General features: G+C 53.3%; 1 protein-coding gene across 1 annotated transcript in view; it reads right to left on the bottom strand.

The window, feature by feature from the left end:
- The window catches only part of Alx4 (ALX homeobox 4), a 37867-nt gene extending 24686 nt beyond the window's left edge, over positions 1-13181 (bottom strand). The window contains exon 1 of the mRNA XM_059259448.1: positions 12752-13181. Within this exon, the coding sequence (XP_059115431.1) occupies positions 12752-13181 (430 nt within the window). The remainder of the gene's footprint in view (positions 1-12751) is intronic.
- Between the last annotated feature and the right edge of the window lie 774 nt (positions 13182-13955).

Here is a 13955-nt window from a genome sequence, read left to right as displayed (position 1 = left end):
ACTCTGGTGTAGCTGCGTTTCCAGCCTTTGGAGGAGCCATATCAGTTTAGAAAGAGACTGCTTCTCTCACTGGTGCTCAGCTTCCTTTCTAAAGTGTGGTTGTCCTAAGGCATAGAATCTCTGACAAACGGGGGTGGTGGGAAGACCTTTCCTCTCTTGGACAGGAAGGAGGAAGTCATGGCTAAATCCATTGCAAAGCTGCTATTTAATTTTCTGAGGTCTAGAAAAGACCATTTGATATTTTATTTCAAAGAAATCTCACAAGGGGGTGGTTAAGTGGATAAAGCCCTTGCTTCACTGAGTCGGTCCCCAGAACCCAAGCAAAAGCTGGGAAGACAGGACTGCAGTCCATGATAGCTGATTTCCCAGGCAAGCTAACTAGCTGGGCTAGCTGGAACTGGGGAGCTCCAGGTTTGGCAAGAGACCCTGCCTCAATCAATAGAGTGGGGAGCAATTAAGAAGGCATCTGACATCAAGTTTGGGCAACACACATGCATGAGCACCTGTACACAGACGTGCACACACATGTCAACACACATCACACATGTATGTATGCAAAACACCTGACTTCCATACACATACTATGACATGTGCACTCTCACATACACATCATCCACAAATGCATGCATACACACACACACACACACACACACACACACACACACACAAATAAAATAGGTTTTAGAAATTGTGCATGCTACCTTCCTGAAGACGAGGCCCAGCAGACTGTGACTGATCATTTGGGCTGATTGATGCTTAGGCAAGGGAGCCTCTTCTTCTGGGGCCCAGTGCTTGGAGCCTGAGGCCTGGTGGACTCACACACTGATGACTGGCCAGGGGATAGTCGTGCAAGTGCCTCTTCTGGGAATAAATGTTACACAAGAGATCTGACATCGTGGAGCCTGCAGGGGGCGGGTCATAGGCTTCCTTCCTGGGAATCCTCTCAGCACACAGGGGGAAGGTTTTGGACATGTGCCTAATGACATGAGGTTACATCCTTATTAGAGTTAACTGGACCCCGGGACCTCCAAATAGCCAGGATTTTAGGGGGCACTTCAGGAGCCCTGGCTTGCAGCTCTCCCCTCTGCCCTCCCTTGTCAGCTCTAGTCCCTGAGAAACAAATGTGTCCCTGAGCTGACTCTCTGTGGCTGGTCAATCACTGACCTGAAGGCAAGAAGAGAGACAGAGTGACCTATGGGTTTCCCTGTGCACTCTATTATCCTGAACATCACACGAGAAAGCCCTGCCGGGGACAGACAGATGGAATGGACCAATACAAGAGAAGAGAAATCTTAGTGGGAAGCTGTCAGGTGCCCGGGTGAGCGATTCAGAAGCAGCGTCTCGAGACTACTCTGTGGAGAGGTGGCTGCCTTTTCTTCTGGGATGCCAGGAACCAAAAGCCCACATACAGATGCAGCTAGGGCCCATCTCATGCTGGACCCAAAGACTGACACAAAATGGATCAAAGACCTGACCTGTCCAAATGGCAGCAGAAAGCAATGGGAATTCATGGTGCAGGTGCCAGCAATGTAGATGAGACACCAGAAAACTGGGTGACAACGGGGGAGAATGGTAAACCAGACTTTATCAAAATGAAAAATGTTTATCGAAGGACAGCATCCAGAGAGGCAAAGATGGACGCAGGAGGAGAGGCTTTGTGATACTTCTAAACCATCTTTTTAGATGAGAGATTATTATCCAAAATACTTAAAGATTCTTCTATGGCTCTGTGTGTGGCTCAGAGGTAGGACACACACATGGGACCCTGGGTTCAATACCTACTGCCACATATAATAATAAGTCCTTCCACTTAACCACAAAAAACATTCAAACAAACAGATTAAAAAATTGGAGAAGGATCTGGAATAGGTATTGAAGTCACACAGATGGCTAAGAACGTCTATGGATAGCCAGGTACCAAAGCACAAATTTAAATGAGAGTAGGAGAAATTCACAGAGAGAGAGAGCAGAGTGAAGGCTACCCAGGGCCAGAGGAAAGAGGGCATAAGCGTTTGTTTAACAGGCATAGATTCTATTTAAGGTGATGGGAAAGTTCTGGAAATAGAGGAGACTTTAATACCACATTTTCCGTGTGTTAAATGACACTGAATTGTTCACCTAAAGAGGTTAAAATAATTTTGTTATATATAATTCTCTCTCTCTCTCTCTCTCTCTCTCTCTCTCTCTCTCTCTCTCTCTCTGTGTGTGTGTGTGTGTGTGTGTGTGTGTGTGTGTGTAAGGATCTGTTACTGTAGTTCAGACTGTCCTGGAACTCATCTGCACAGGATCAGGATCTGTGAAGTGAGGGCTGGTTTCCTACTGCACAGTCCTGTGATGGAACCTAGGAAGGTCCCCGATGTAGCCCAAGCTAGCCTCTTCCTCATAGCAAACCTCATGCCTCAGCCTCTCACATGCTGGGATTACAGGCCTGAGTCACCACGTATGTGCATGTTACTACCATTACGAAAACAAACAAACAAACAAACACCATCTCCCTGATGGCTAAAGTTTTTGAAATTGTTTTTAAGTCATACCAAGCAACACTAAGAGCATTCATCAGGGGGCTTGCCTTTACAGCCCCCTCAGCAACCTCCAGGGGGTCCCCTAAGTTCCAGTGACAGTCCTCACAGTCGGCCCCTGCCAATCCTAGGGCTCCAATTCCCTGCAGCCATCCTGGCCACACTCAGACCTTTGCTAACTCAGAACCTTGATTCAGGCAGTTTCCTGATGGCAGAGGGCCATATCCTGCTCCTTCTGCTGACTGGCTCCAAATTAGCCTTTGAGGTCTATTTCAGATGTCCATAGGAAGCCCCAGCCCACTGCCACCTCTCTGGGGACTCCCCATGTGGCTCATCCTGGTAAGGCTGGTGGCTGTGAGGACAGGAATCAGCTCATTCATAGCCAGACCCTAGAACATGCCTGGCCAGGATGCTGTACACAGGGTCTGTTGATGGGAAGAAACCTACCCAGGACCCTGGCCACAACCTCACATGAGTCTGTTCTCACTTTAGTGAGGGAGACTGGAGACCTGCCCTGCTCTCTCTCTGTCCATATTCTCCCCAAAGGACCTAGAAGTCTGGAATAGTGGAAGTTACCCCTGAGTGCTTACATTCCCAGGCTAGGTGTGTGTATGTGTGTGTGTGTGGGGGGGGCATGCCCATACAAATTCTGGGGGCCACAGGGAACAGAAATGCTGGGAGAGAGCCTAGCCCGCAGTAGGTAACTCAAGCAGAATCCAAGAGCAGAGCGGTCCCTTGCTGGGAGAGTCTTGGAATCTCAAGGAGGTGAGATGAATAGATAGGTCCCCAGGGAGGACCATCTGCACTCTGAGTGGCCCTACAGTCAGGCAGGGGCTCACACTAACTGCAGGCAAGGTCTAAGGAGATTCGGGAGAGGGAGAACACCAGCCTGATTCAAGCCAGCCTCGGCAGACATGGCAGCTGGACACCAGGCCTGTGGCCTTGGAGGTGAGCCCAAAGGGGGATAGTTGGGGATGGAGGGAACTCCTCTAAACTGCCACAATTCTGCAAAACAAATGGCTTGTCTCCCCGAGACCTCCCTGCTCTTGAACCACAAGCTCCTTGCAGAGTGAAATCATTTTCCAAGGATAAAAGAGGTCCACATAGCTGGCTGCGACCCCACCTCCACAGAGGAAGGAAAGAGGAGGGGAAAGTCACAGTGCTTCTAAAATGTTCACACCCCCATATCACTCACTTATCAGCAAACACTGAGTGAGCACCTACTGTGTATCCCAGGTCGTTTCAGGGTCTGGAGAAGTAATTTGGAACAGCATAGACAGAGCCTCACACAGTTCCATATCTCCTGGAGGAAAGACACTTTCCCACAGCTCTGTTCTCCTGATCATTCTCAGCTCTCCCAACCTGACCAGCACTTCAAAAAGTAATACCCACCAGTTATTAGGCACCAGTGCCATGCTGTTCTCACCAGGCACAGGTGAAGAAGCCATGCTTGAAGTCCAGCTCGGGCCTGGAATACTACCCTACCAGGTACCAAAACCCAGCCTTGATCTGGCATCCCTAGACAGGATACGAAGACCTCTTTGGGAGCCATGTTTGAAATATACCCCATCACGTGTCCCCACGCCATCTGGGAGAGAGCTGGAGTGACTTCAAGTATAATCAGGTTCATCTAGGAAAGGATGCTTTGGAGGTTCTTAGTCTTGGGGCTACCGGGAACTCGTTTGTTGCTGCCAATCTGCGCCAGCCCACACACGTTCCTCATTGTCTACCAGGTCTCTGGTGAGTCTACCGATCTCACAGCATCATAAAGGGGTTGCAATGAAACAGAATACACGAAGCACTCTGGGCATTGCCTGGAACAGAGCTGGCCTGCGTTACAGCAACTACTGAGGCCTCTCTTTGTGCCATTATTGACCTGTCCTGCAGGAGAGAAAATGAAGGGCCGGACAAGGAAGGCCTGCTATACATTCTCCCTATAGCAGGTGTCCACACCTTGCCTTGAGTACAATACGGTGGGCAGAGAGCCAAGTCCTTGAGGTCTCTAAAGGTTGCTTAGCCCCAGGACCTGAACTATGTCTTCTAAAACCAATCAGATTCCATAAAGGGTTTTCAGATGTGGAGACCTGTGCCTCAGAGGTGTGCACATGCTTGCCTTGGCTGTCCTGAGGCCGAGTCCCTTCTGAAAGATCAAGGACTTGCTGATCCCAGCTCAGTGCTCAGTTGTGAACTGGATATGGAGGTGGCTGAATGGTGTGGGGTCAGAGACAGGGCCAGGAAGACTTCTGGACATTAGGGAGGCCCCCATATCCAGAGGGATCTCAAAGTCCCCATTCTACCCTAAAATTTGATCAGGGTCTAAAGCGGCATAGTGATTGCCTAGCATGTATGAGACCCGAGTTTGGTCTCCAACACAGCAACAATAATAAACAAATGACACTTTATTAAAACTTAGTCATCATCACCACCTGCAATACTCTAGCTCCCTCAAAAAGGTGAGTGATGGATGGGTAAGGCTGAGAACTCAGCAATACGGGATCTATCTGCACTGGGGTCACATTCCAGGCTCACACATCCCCTTGTTCCCTTCCCTCTTAGTCAGCAAGTCCCAAATAGCCACATCCAACAAGTGAAGTCACTAGTGACACCAGAGAGTGTATGTGGGCACCGTGCTAAAGGTCATGGTTAATTCCACTGAAATGCCAGTGCCTGCACCCAGACCCCTTGATCTGCATAGACAGGGAGGAAGAGTTGACAAGGGTCTTCATACTCCTCCGCTCCCTCCCCTTACTGGAGGAGGGAGCCCAGGGAGGGAGGGATGGTGGCTTCTGACAAGCTCTAATCGCAGGGGTACCTTTCCCCTTGCAGTTTGTGAGCCAGCCGGATGGAGGCTTCCCCAGCCCAGCACTGGTGCCAGGGAAGAGGAACTGGAGGTTGCTTGTCTGCCTCTGGACCTGAAAGCAGAGGCAGGGTCCAGCACTTCTCAGGCCTCCCAGGGCCTGGCTCAGGGACAGGCAGTTTGAGGAGTAAGTGGAATCAGGCATTCTAGGTCCCAGTCTGTGCAACAGGACATTGGGCCAGTACAGGAGGACTGCCAGTCCTTCTAACATAGGGCAGGACCCCATAGGGATATCAGGACCCACTTAAGTCTGTGTTGGGGGACAGTGGTTCCTGGGCATCACCAAGGTCCTCAGCACTGGGTAGGCAGTCATGTGAGAGAGGGAGAGGTGGATCCTTGGCCTCGGGGTACCCATGCAATGTGGCTTCCATACCTCCATGCAAGAACAGGGGATCCAACCAGATAGTCTCCAGATGCTGCTGCCTCTCCACTCAACGGTAAGAGGGGTTCCTGTCCTCCCTACAACCTGGGTTGGGGCCCCTTCTCTCCTGGGATCCTTACTCGTCTACTAAAGGTGGTCTGAAAGCTACATCAGGATGGTGCCAGGAGAGCTTGCCACACAGGGCAAAATGGACATCCCAGCACCTAGAGATGGGGACAAGTCCACTGCACTGCAGGTGGGCTGGATGGACCTAATCTGGACCGCCAGGGCTTACTGGAGACCTGCCACCTGGAGACTCTGCGAGCCTATGAGTCAGTCTCTGGGAAGCTGCAATAGGCAGCCAGAAGGAGAGAGGCTTGGAGCCAGAGACACACAGACGCTTAGCCTCCCTCGGGCACAACCCTCTGAGGCTTGGTTGTACACAGGCTAGGAGGAGCTTTCAGAGCCACACACAGTTACTCTTGTGCACATGCAAGTACATAGGTTCCCGTGCCGGGGTAACCAAATGGCCCCACTCATGTGCATTTTTCATACAGGAGTGCACAACAATTGATACACACAATTATAACCCGACTCACTCAGGAGGAGGAAGAGGACAGAGTGAACTATGGATGGGATGCATGCCAGCTCACATTGACACACAGACACACAGACACACAGACATACACACACACACACACACACACACACACACAGAGAGAGAGAGAGAGAGAGACAGAGACAGAGAGAGAGAGAGAGAGAGAGAGAGAGAGAGAGAGAGAGAGAGTCCTGGCATATTTTCACAGATGCACCCAACCTTCTGAATAAAACACCAATTCTTCATTCATCCTTACAAGCTCCAGGATATACACCAGAAGGGATTAGGCTACCACAGAAGGCCCACATTCTCTTGGTTTACCAAGCCCTTATTGCTCTTGGTAGGCAGTTGGAAAGTACATAGACACGGAATGCAAATGGAACATCAGTTCAGGGAGACACCAGAATTAATGCATTCTTGGCTTGAGTCTGGTGCCATGTGAGCACCAAAGAACAGTAGCTTACCTTTCCTCTTATTTAAACCCCGGTGAGGAGCCCAGACCTTTCACCAAGCCCCACCTTCTAGGACTGCCAGCCGCCCACTCTTATCTATCTGGATCCCTCCAGACAAAACCGTGTAGTAGTGGGAAAGCAGAGGAGGGGGACCCGGACTAGCACCCTCACAGACCCTCTCAGACGGAAGTCAGGAGTGGAGAGGACTTTTCTCTAAGGCCATGCAGGGAATAGAGACCTTGGAGATCAGTTTGCTCACAGACTCAAACCCTCCGCGGACTCCTGACTCTTCTAGATCGCGTAGATCGCGCTCAGGGTCTCGGATTCAGTCTTCCAGAAAGCGCGCGCCGGCCGAGGGCTCCCGATTCAGGACGAGAGTCTTACCCCCAAGAGAATCCGCTTTGAGAGTCCACTGTGCAGCGGCGCACGGCTTCCCTCTCTATTCCGAACGCAGCGCCAGTAACGGGACCTCAGTTATTAACTGTGAGGTCCCTAAGCACAAGGAAAGATAGGCATCTTGGCAGGCAGTGGCATCTCTCATCCTCAAGGTATCTCCGGGTACCTATCGTCTCCAAGAGCACCCTGAGTGCGATTCTGCCGGCTGCCTTCTCAAGTAAAAACGGAAGCTGAGGCTGCCCAGGTCCCACCCGGCTGCCTCTCGCTCCTCTGAACAACCTTTTGCAATTATCTGAGCCCAGGTTTAACTTTTTCCCGCCCTTAGGCTCTTTCTCTTCCTTGGTGCTGGAGGTTGGGAGTAGGTGGGATGTAGAAAAGAGTTGTAAGTTACAGAATGTGCTGGGGACAAAGAGGAAGAATCTAATGCGGTTGGAGTGTACCTGAAGCACCATCCTGAAGGCACAGGAGGCATCTGAGCCAGACTTAATTTTTCGAGCCGTTCTAGGGCGTCTTGTTTCCCGGTGGCTCAAGGGTTGCCGCCCCAGGCTACTCCACACCTCTAAAAGATTAACTAACAGAAGCCCCATTAATGGCGATGTGGGTGTCACTCATTCACACAATTATAGCAGAGTAGTGTGGTCCCCGGGGGTCACTGGTAACTGGTCTCAGAGAAGAAACCGTGGCTAAGGACTGTGGCTGGAACCGCTTGCTGACTAGAGCGAGGGTGCGTGGTCCTTCTCCCAAGGGGCCTTTGGAAGAAGGACCAATTCCCACTTGTCCAGTGGTGCTGAGCTGGTGGCTCGTAGAGCTTAAACACGGAGTCACCATTGGCTTCCACTCTGAATTCGTTGGAGGGAATCGTCACTTAGCTGTAGCCGGGGTCCAAGCACTGGTGTGGTTTCCCGGTCTGATAACCACCCTTAACTCCTCAGTGAGGGGACTGCACAGCCTGGAGAGGTCCACAGTTGTCAGTGGACATGCAAGTGGCACCCTGAAGCCGACATTTGGTCAGAAGACCCACCCAAACCTGTGACTGCGCTTAAGCTCTCCGGCTTCCTGAGGAAACAAGTTTCTGGACTGAGGACGCTGGAGCACCAGGGGCCCAAGATCTCCTTTCCAGAATTTTCTTTTTTTTCCCTAGGTACTTACTTTCCCACTCACCCTACCTATGCATCAGTGCGCTTGTGGCTATGCTACTGGAGCGCGACCTCCGTGTGTGTCATGTCCCAGGCCGGGAAAGCGGCGGGTGGCTCAGGCAGTGAGCTTTCCTGTCCTGTCCCTGCCTGCTGCCTCCGGCACCCCCGAGGTCCAAGGGGCTAGCAGATAAGCCCCAACCCGGGTCAAACGCACCGGACGCCAACCTCTCCTCCCTCCCAGTTGCTACAGAGGTTTTTTTCCGTTTCGTTTTTTCAGCCTACTACAGAAGCAACTGTACAACGACTCTGCGCGCAGCTTCCAGAAGAAACCCGCCCACGACCTGAATCAAGGCACTTTCCAGAAAAGTCTATCCATTTGCCGCTGGAAACCAAAGCCCTCCAGGACGTTAGCAAGATTTAGTACAGGGTGTTATAATTTGTTTTCCTCCGCGTCCAGCAACTTGAAGGCTTTGGCGGCTTCAGGAGAGCCTTAGAGAGGTTCTAGCTAAGCTGCTTGTAGCCTCCTGTTAGGGTCAGGGCGGCACAAACGTCCGGGAGTTACAAGGTCATCCTTGACATACTGCGTGAGAAGCAAGATGGGGTCCCCGGTGCTTCGAATTTTTTCCTGAAATTTTCTTGATTCACAAGAAGTTTTTTTTTCCCCTCGAAATTTTTCGTGCACATATTCAACACATATAGGACCGTGACTTGAGCAAGTTCCCAACCATTTTCCCGACTTTTCTATTTAAGACGTTGAACCTTCAATTTATGTGTAAATTAAAGAAAAATGTATGCCAAGCCCATTGATTTCAAAATAATGTTAGACTTTTAATACAAGCCTTCTGTTTCTCTGGTTAAGGACGTATCTTTGGGGCCGGATTGTTGGAGCAGGCTGGGGGCTATGGAAACGAACAAAGTTAAAAATTCAAAGTTATTCTTTCCCAGCCTTCCCCCTAAAATTGGCAGGGGATCTCTGCCTTCACCAAAAGAATTAATCCTCTCAGAATGGCCTGGGGACTACTTAAGGCTGCTCTCCGGGCCCCTTGCGTCCCCATTCTCCACTTTTTCGGGAGAAGGATTTACAAAAGATCCCGATTCCTTGGCTAAATCAAGTAAGAGTCCCCTTGTGTGGATTGTGTCTGTACTGAGGAGGGGAAGGTAGAGAAATACCTCCAGAGTTTAACATTATTCAAAAAAATCAGAACATGCCCCTCGGTGGCGCCACTCGGGCTTGAGCCAGGCTAGAGCGCTGGGGGACCTGGGCGCCGAGGGCTCTGCATTCCGCATGGGCTGCCGCGGTCCCAAATTGCTCTCAACGAAAACCTGCGTGCACCGAATCGAAAGCGAAAGAGGAGGTGGCAGGGCTGTTCCCAGCGGAGCCTCACCCTTAGAGGTACCCGCAAGGCTGCGCGAGGCCGCGGGAGGACCGCGGAGCTGAACGCCCCGGTCCCGGTGTCTCTTAGCCTTGCACAGCCACGGCGGGTCTCCACCCTGGCGTGCCGGTCTTGCCCGGCCGCCCTGGCGGAAGGACCGCCGGGAGCCTGGTGGGGTCTAGATCGCAGTGGGCGAGGACTCCTCTGTGGGGCCCTTTCATAAAACCGCGAATGACCCTGTGCTCGAGGGAGACAGCAGAATCACCCTGAGCTTTGCCTCTTTAGTAAAGATAGGGAAACTGAGGTCGGGAACTCTGTAAGGACGCCTGAAGCCACAAGGGGATTTCCCTTACCTCCAGTTCAGGAGTCTCGGGAGACTCCGGCCTGCACTCTCTCAGCTTGGTGTTAGCCAGCCTTCAGGCCTGCACCTTCCTCCCAGGGGACCTCAAAGTAACACCGAGGCTGAGGTCTTGGACGCCCCCCTCCACTGGGAACTACTTTGGGATCTGGACTCCTATAGCCAGCAGAAGTTGCAGAGGCTGATCGGCCTGGGCTGGGGATCCACAGCCACCAAAGCAAGGCCTATTCCCAAGCCCATCGGCCTTTTGCCAAGTTCCTGAGAACATCTCAGGATTTTTCCTGGAGCCCCAACCTCCCGGCTTTGAGTGTACTATAACGATGTTAGAGAATTGTTGTCAATACGTGTCTTGGTTTCCCAGCTTGCTGGCAGATTAGACCCCCAACTCCACAGACCTTCTCCCCATTACTTCTGAAAGGGCTCGACTCTTGTCTCTGCTTCTCAGTGCCACAGTGTCTACGTCTTGGACTCAATGTGCCTCATCCTGTGTAGATCTGAAATCTCCTTTGGGACAGAGAGCCCCGTCTCTGAGAGGGGACAGGGACAGTGAGTGATTTGGCCCTTCCTTGGTTGTTTCCTAGAGGAGTGCCTCCATTTCAGACAGCGATGCCACCGGGTCTTGGAAGGTTCCAGCTGTCTTTCCGCCCAGCCTGCCCTTTGTGACTTTGTCCCAGCAAGGGCAGGAGCTTGCCTTGTCCTCAGAATTGGGGGATCCCAGCGACATAGAAACGAAGGGGATTGTATAGGAGGAAGGTTGTATGGGGGAGGGGTCCAGCATTTACGACCTCTCCTTTACTGCCCCGGTATCAGCTAGGAAATAGGAATTTAGTAGAATTACTCACTCTGGGGTCACTCTGTAGGTTAGGGGCAGTTCCAGGTCAAGTGGCTGCTCCTTTCCTTGGCCATAATGGCTAAGGCAGGTGATGTAATGGCCAGTCAGTCCTGAAGACCCCCACAGGACAGGCAGGGACCTAGCCTCTTTCTTTACCCTGGGGGCCTAAGGGCGTCTTTCTCACCAGGAGCTTGAGAGCAGTTTGACTCTTCTTGCCTGGTGTCTCAGCCTCCTCGGAGGCCACACTAACGGATGTCTTTAAACGATGGAAACGCGGTGCAATGGGGGAGAAATCAACCGAGCCTGTTTTTGCACGGGGCACTTTGTACGGTCTGCTGTCTGCCCTCACCTGGGAGTCACAAGGGACAGGGCCTGGGTTCTGGAGCTGGGCATGGAGGGAGCACCTGTGTGGTGCCTGGGAAAGGTGGACAGAGAAGGTGGCGGAGGTGGGGAAAGCCCACCAGATCTGTCCAGATCTGCCTTCAGCCCCTGTCAGTTTGAGGGTGTGTAGCCACATGAGTGTATGCATTTGGTGTGTGACCATGCTGGCCAATAAAGAAGTGTGTGTGTGTGTGTGTGTGTGTGTGTGTGTGTGTAGAATTCAAGTTTAGGTAAATGGGTATGTCCACAGTCCCCTCAAAGTTTGTTCCAGTCCTGTCTGTGATTGAGCTCAAAATAAGGGAGTGTGTGTGCACACGAGCGCGCGCGTGTGGGCGCGCAGCGCGTACTAAAAGCTTGGGCTGCGTTCCTGAGATTATTCTGTCCACCAAGACCTCAACCATGTCTCACCTCTGTCCCCAGGATTAGTGCCTCTATATACCTGGGTCGGGGCAGCCTGAGTCATTGGTCTGTCAAGTACCGGCCCATCTCACTTGGGCCTAGCCTAAAGACAAAGGCCCGGGGAGAAGGTCCTTTCTCCCTTCTTTGAGTTTGGGGTTTCCTAACTCGGATGCTATAGAAAAAGAGAGCGTTTAGGGGTTTGGACGGTTTGGTTTCCTAACTCATTTGATCAGCGGCTGTGGCGGCGTCCTCGGTGGTAGCGGAACACGGAGGACTCAGGCCTGAACCCTGCAGCCACGTTCAAGGGGGCTTGGAGGTCATTTAGGCCATCTTGATCAGGTTCCTTGTGGGATCAAACCAGGACTCGGATTCTTCCTTCTTTCCACAGTCCTGTGCTGGCTGTATCTCAGACTTACTGCTTTCCCACTCAGTAGGTCCTAAACCGTGTTTTTCCGATGCCGCTACTTTCAGACATCTCAGACCGGCGGGCCGCGGCCCCCTAGGCGATCCGCGCTCCCCACCCCGGACCGGGATTCAGGTTTTCCGATGCGCCAGGTTCTCTGGACCCAGACCCGCACGAGCGTCGCACGCGACGCGGTGCGGTGGCTTCTAGCGAAGGCTGGGGGACTGCGCCCAGGACTTCCCCGCGCGCTCGACACCTGCGGCTTCTTATCTGCGGCACGGTGCGGGGAGGCTGCCAGCGGCGGGGAAGCCAGGCCTCAGCAGCTCCGGAGCCGCTCGCCCAAAGCAGCGGGAGAAACTTCTAGCAGCCTCCCGCCGGGAACCCGGACGAAGCATCCGCTTCAAATCCGGCCCCGCGGGACAGCGCAAAGCGAGACGTTAGGGTGAACAGAGGAGAAACCCAGGAAGCGACGCCAAAGCCCGTGGAAAAGCCACAGCGCTCGAGCCCGGGCCCGGGCTGGAGACGCAGCAGGACGCAGGGATGTCCTCGAAGCGCCCGAGCCTCGGGGCAGACCGGGAGTTCCTCCAGCCTCCACCTCCAGCCTCCCGCCAGCCCAGCGGGTTTTGAGGGTAGCGAAGCCGCGGACCCCAGGGTCCCCGGGCCCGGTGCCCCGCACGTGCACTCACCGTAGCAGGGGACCTGCAAGGCCGCGTTGTGGCCACTGCTGCTTTCCTGAAGCTTGAGGCTGCCGTCAGGGGGTGTTTTGCAGGCGCCCCGCTGCAAGTAGAGATGCGCCGGCGGCGCGGGCGGAGCAGGCGGCGGCTGCGGAGTGGGTGGCTGCGGCTGGAACTTGTTAAAGGAGCCCCGCGCCCCGGCGCTGCTCTCCAGCGGTGCCGCCAGGTCCTGCTGCCCCGCGCCGTAGCGGGCCCGGTTCTTGGCGTCCCCGAATCCCTGTCCTTTGGCAGCGGCCGACAGAAAAGTTGTACCGAACTTGTCGCCTCCTGGGAATCCCCTAAAAGGCGACGAACCTTCCCGGCTCTGCGGCACCGGGCTGTAATAGGCGTCCATGGCAGCGGCCGGCGACTCGCAGTAAGAGACGCAAGTCTCAGCGTTCATGCCTGGCCTGCGCGGGCGACGGGCGGGGGCGCCGGCGAGGGCGCGAGGACGCCACCGCGCGCCTTGGCTGGGAGTTGGGGAGGCGAGGAGGAGGTGGCAGTGCTCCGCGCCCGGCCTGCTGGCTGCCTCTCTCTCCTCCCTCCACCTCTCTCTCTCTCTCTCTCTCTCTCTCTCTCTCTCTCTCTCTCTCTCTCTCTCTCTCTCTCTCTCTCTCTCTCTCCCTCTCTCTTTCTCTCCCCCCCTCTCTCTCTCTCTCTCTCTCTCGCTCTCCTCTTTCTCTCCCCTCTCTCCTCTCTCTCTCTTTCTCCACCCCCACCTCGCTCCGCACAGCTGGCCCAGAGAAAGAACCAAGAGCTGTAAAAAGATTCGGATGCTTCGCAAAGTTTACCAGATCTCCCAAAACCTCTTTAAGGTTTTGAAGCAGAAAAAAAAAAGTGATTTTCCCCCCTTGACTCGCTCCTTCCTGCTCCCCTCCTTCCTCTCCTCCTCTCCCAGAACTCCTTCCTCCCTCCCCAGCCCCTCCTTTTCACTCACTAGAGATGCCACTCACTGGCTAGAGGCTGTTCGACCTGGAGAAGCCTCAGGGCCTTTGGATTTTAGGCTAAAGTGGGGAGGTGCAGCGACCCCCAGGGCTTCCGAAGCTGGGCTGAGAATTGACGAGCGGTCTCATCTAGGGCCTAGAATAAGGGGAATGAAAATTTTATTGACAGGTTAAAAAGAACTGTAAGAGGTTTTGACTTTCGGAGTCAGATGAGCCGCTGGTCTGGCGAATCC

Source organism: Peromyscus eremicus, chromosome 4, assembly GCF_949786415.1.
Source record: "Peromyscus eremicus chromosome 4, PerEre_H2_v1, whole genome shotgun sequence".
Lineage (NCBI taxonomy): Eukaryota > Metazoa > Chordata > Mammalia > Rodentia > Cricetidae > Peromyscus > Peromyscus eremicus.
This window is presented reverse-complemented; position numbering and strand designations above follow the sequence as displayed.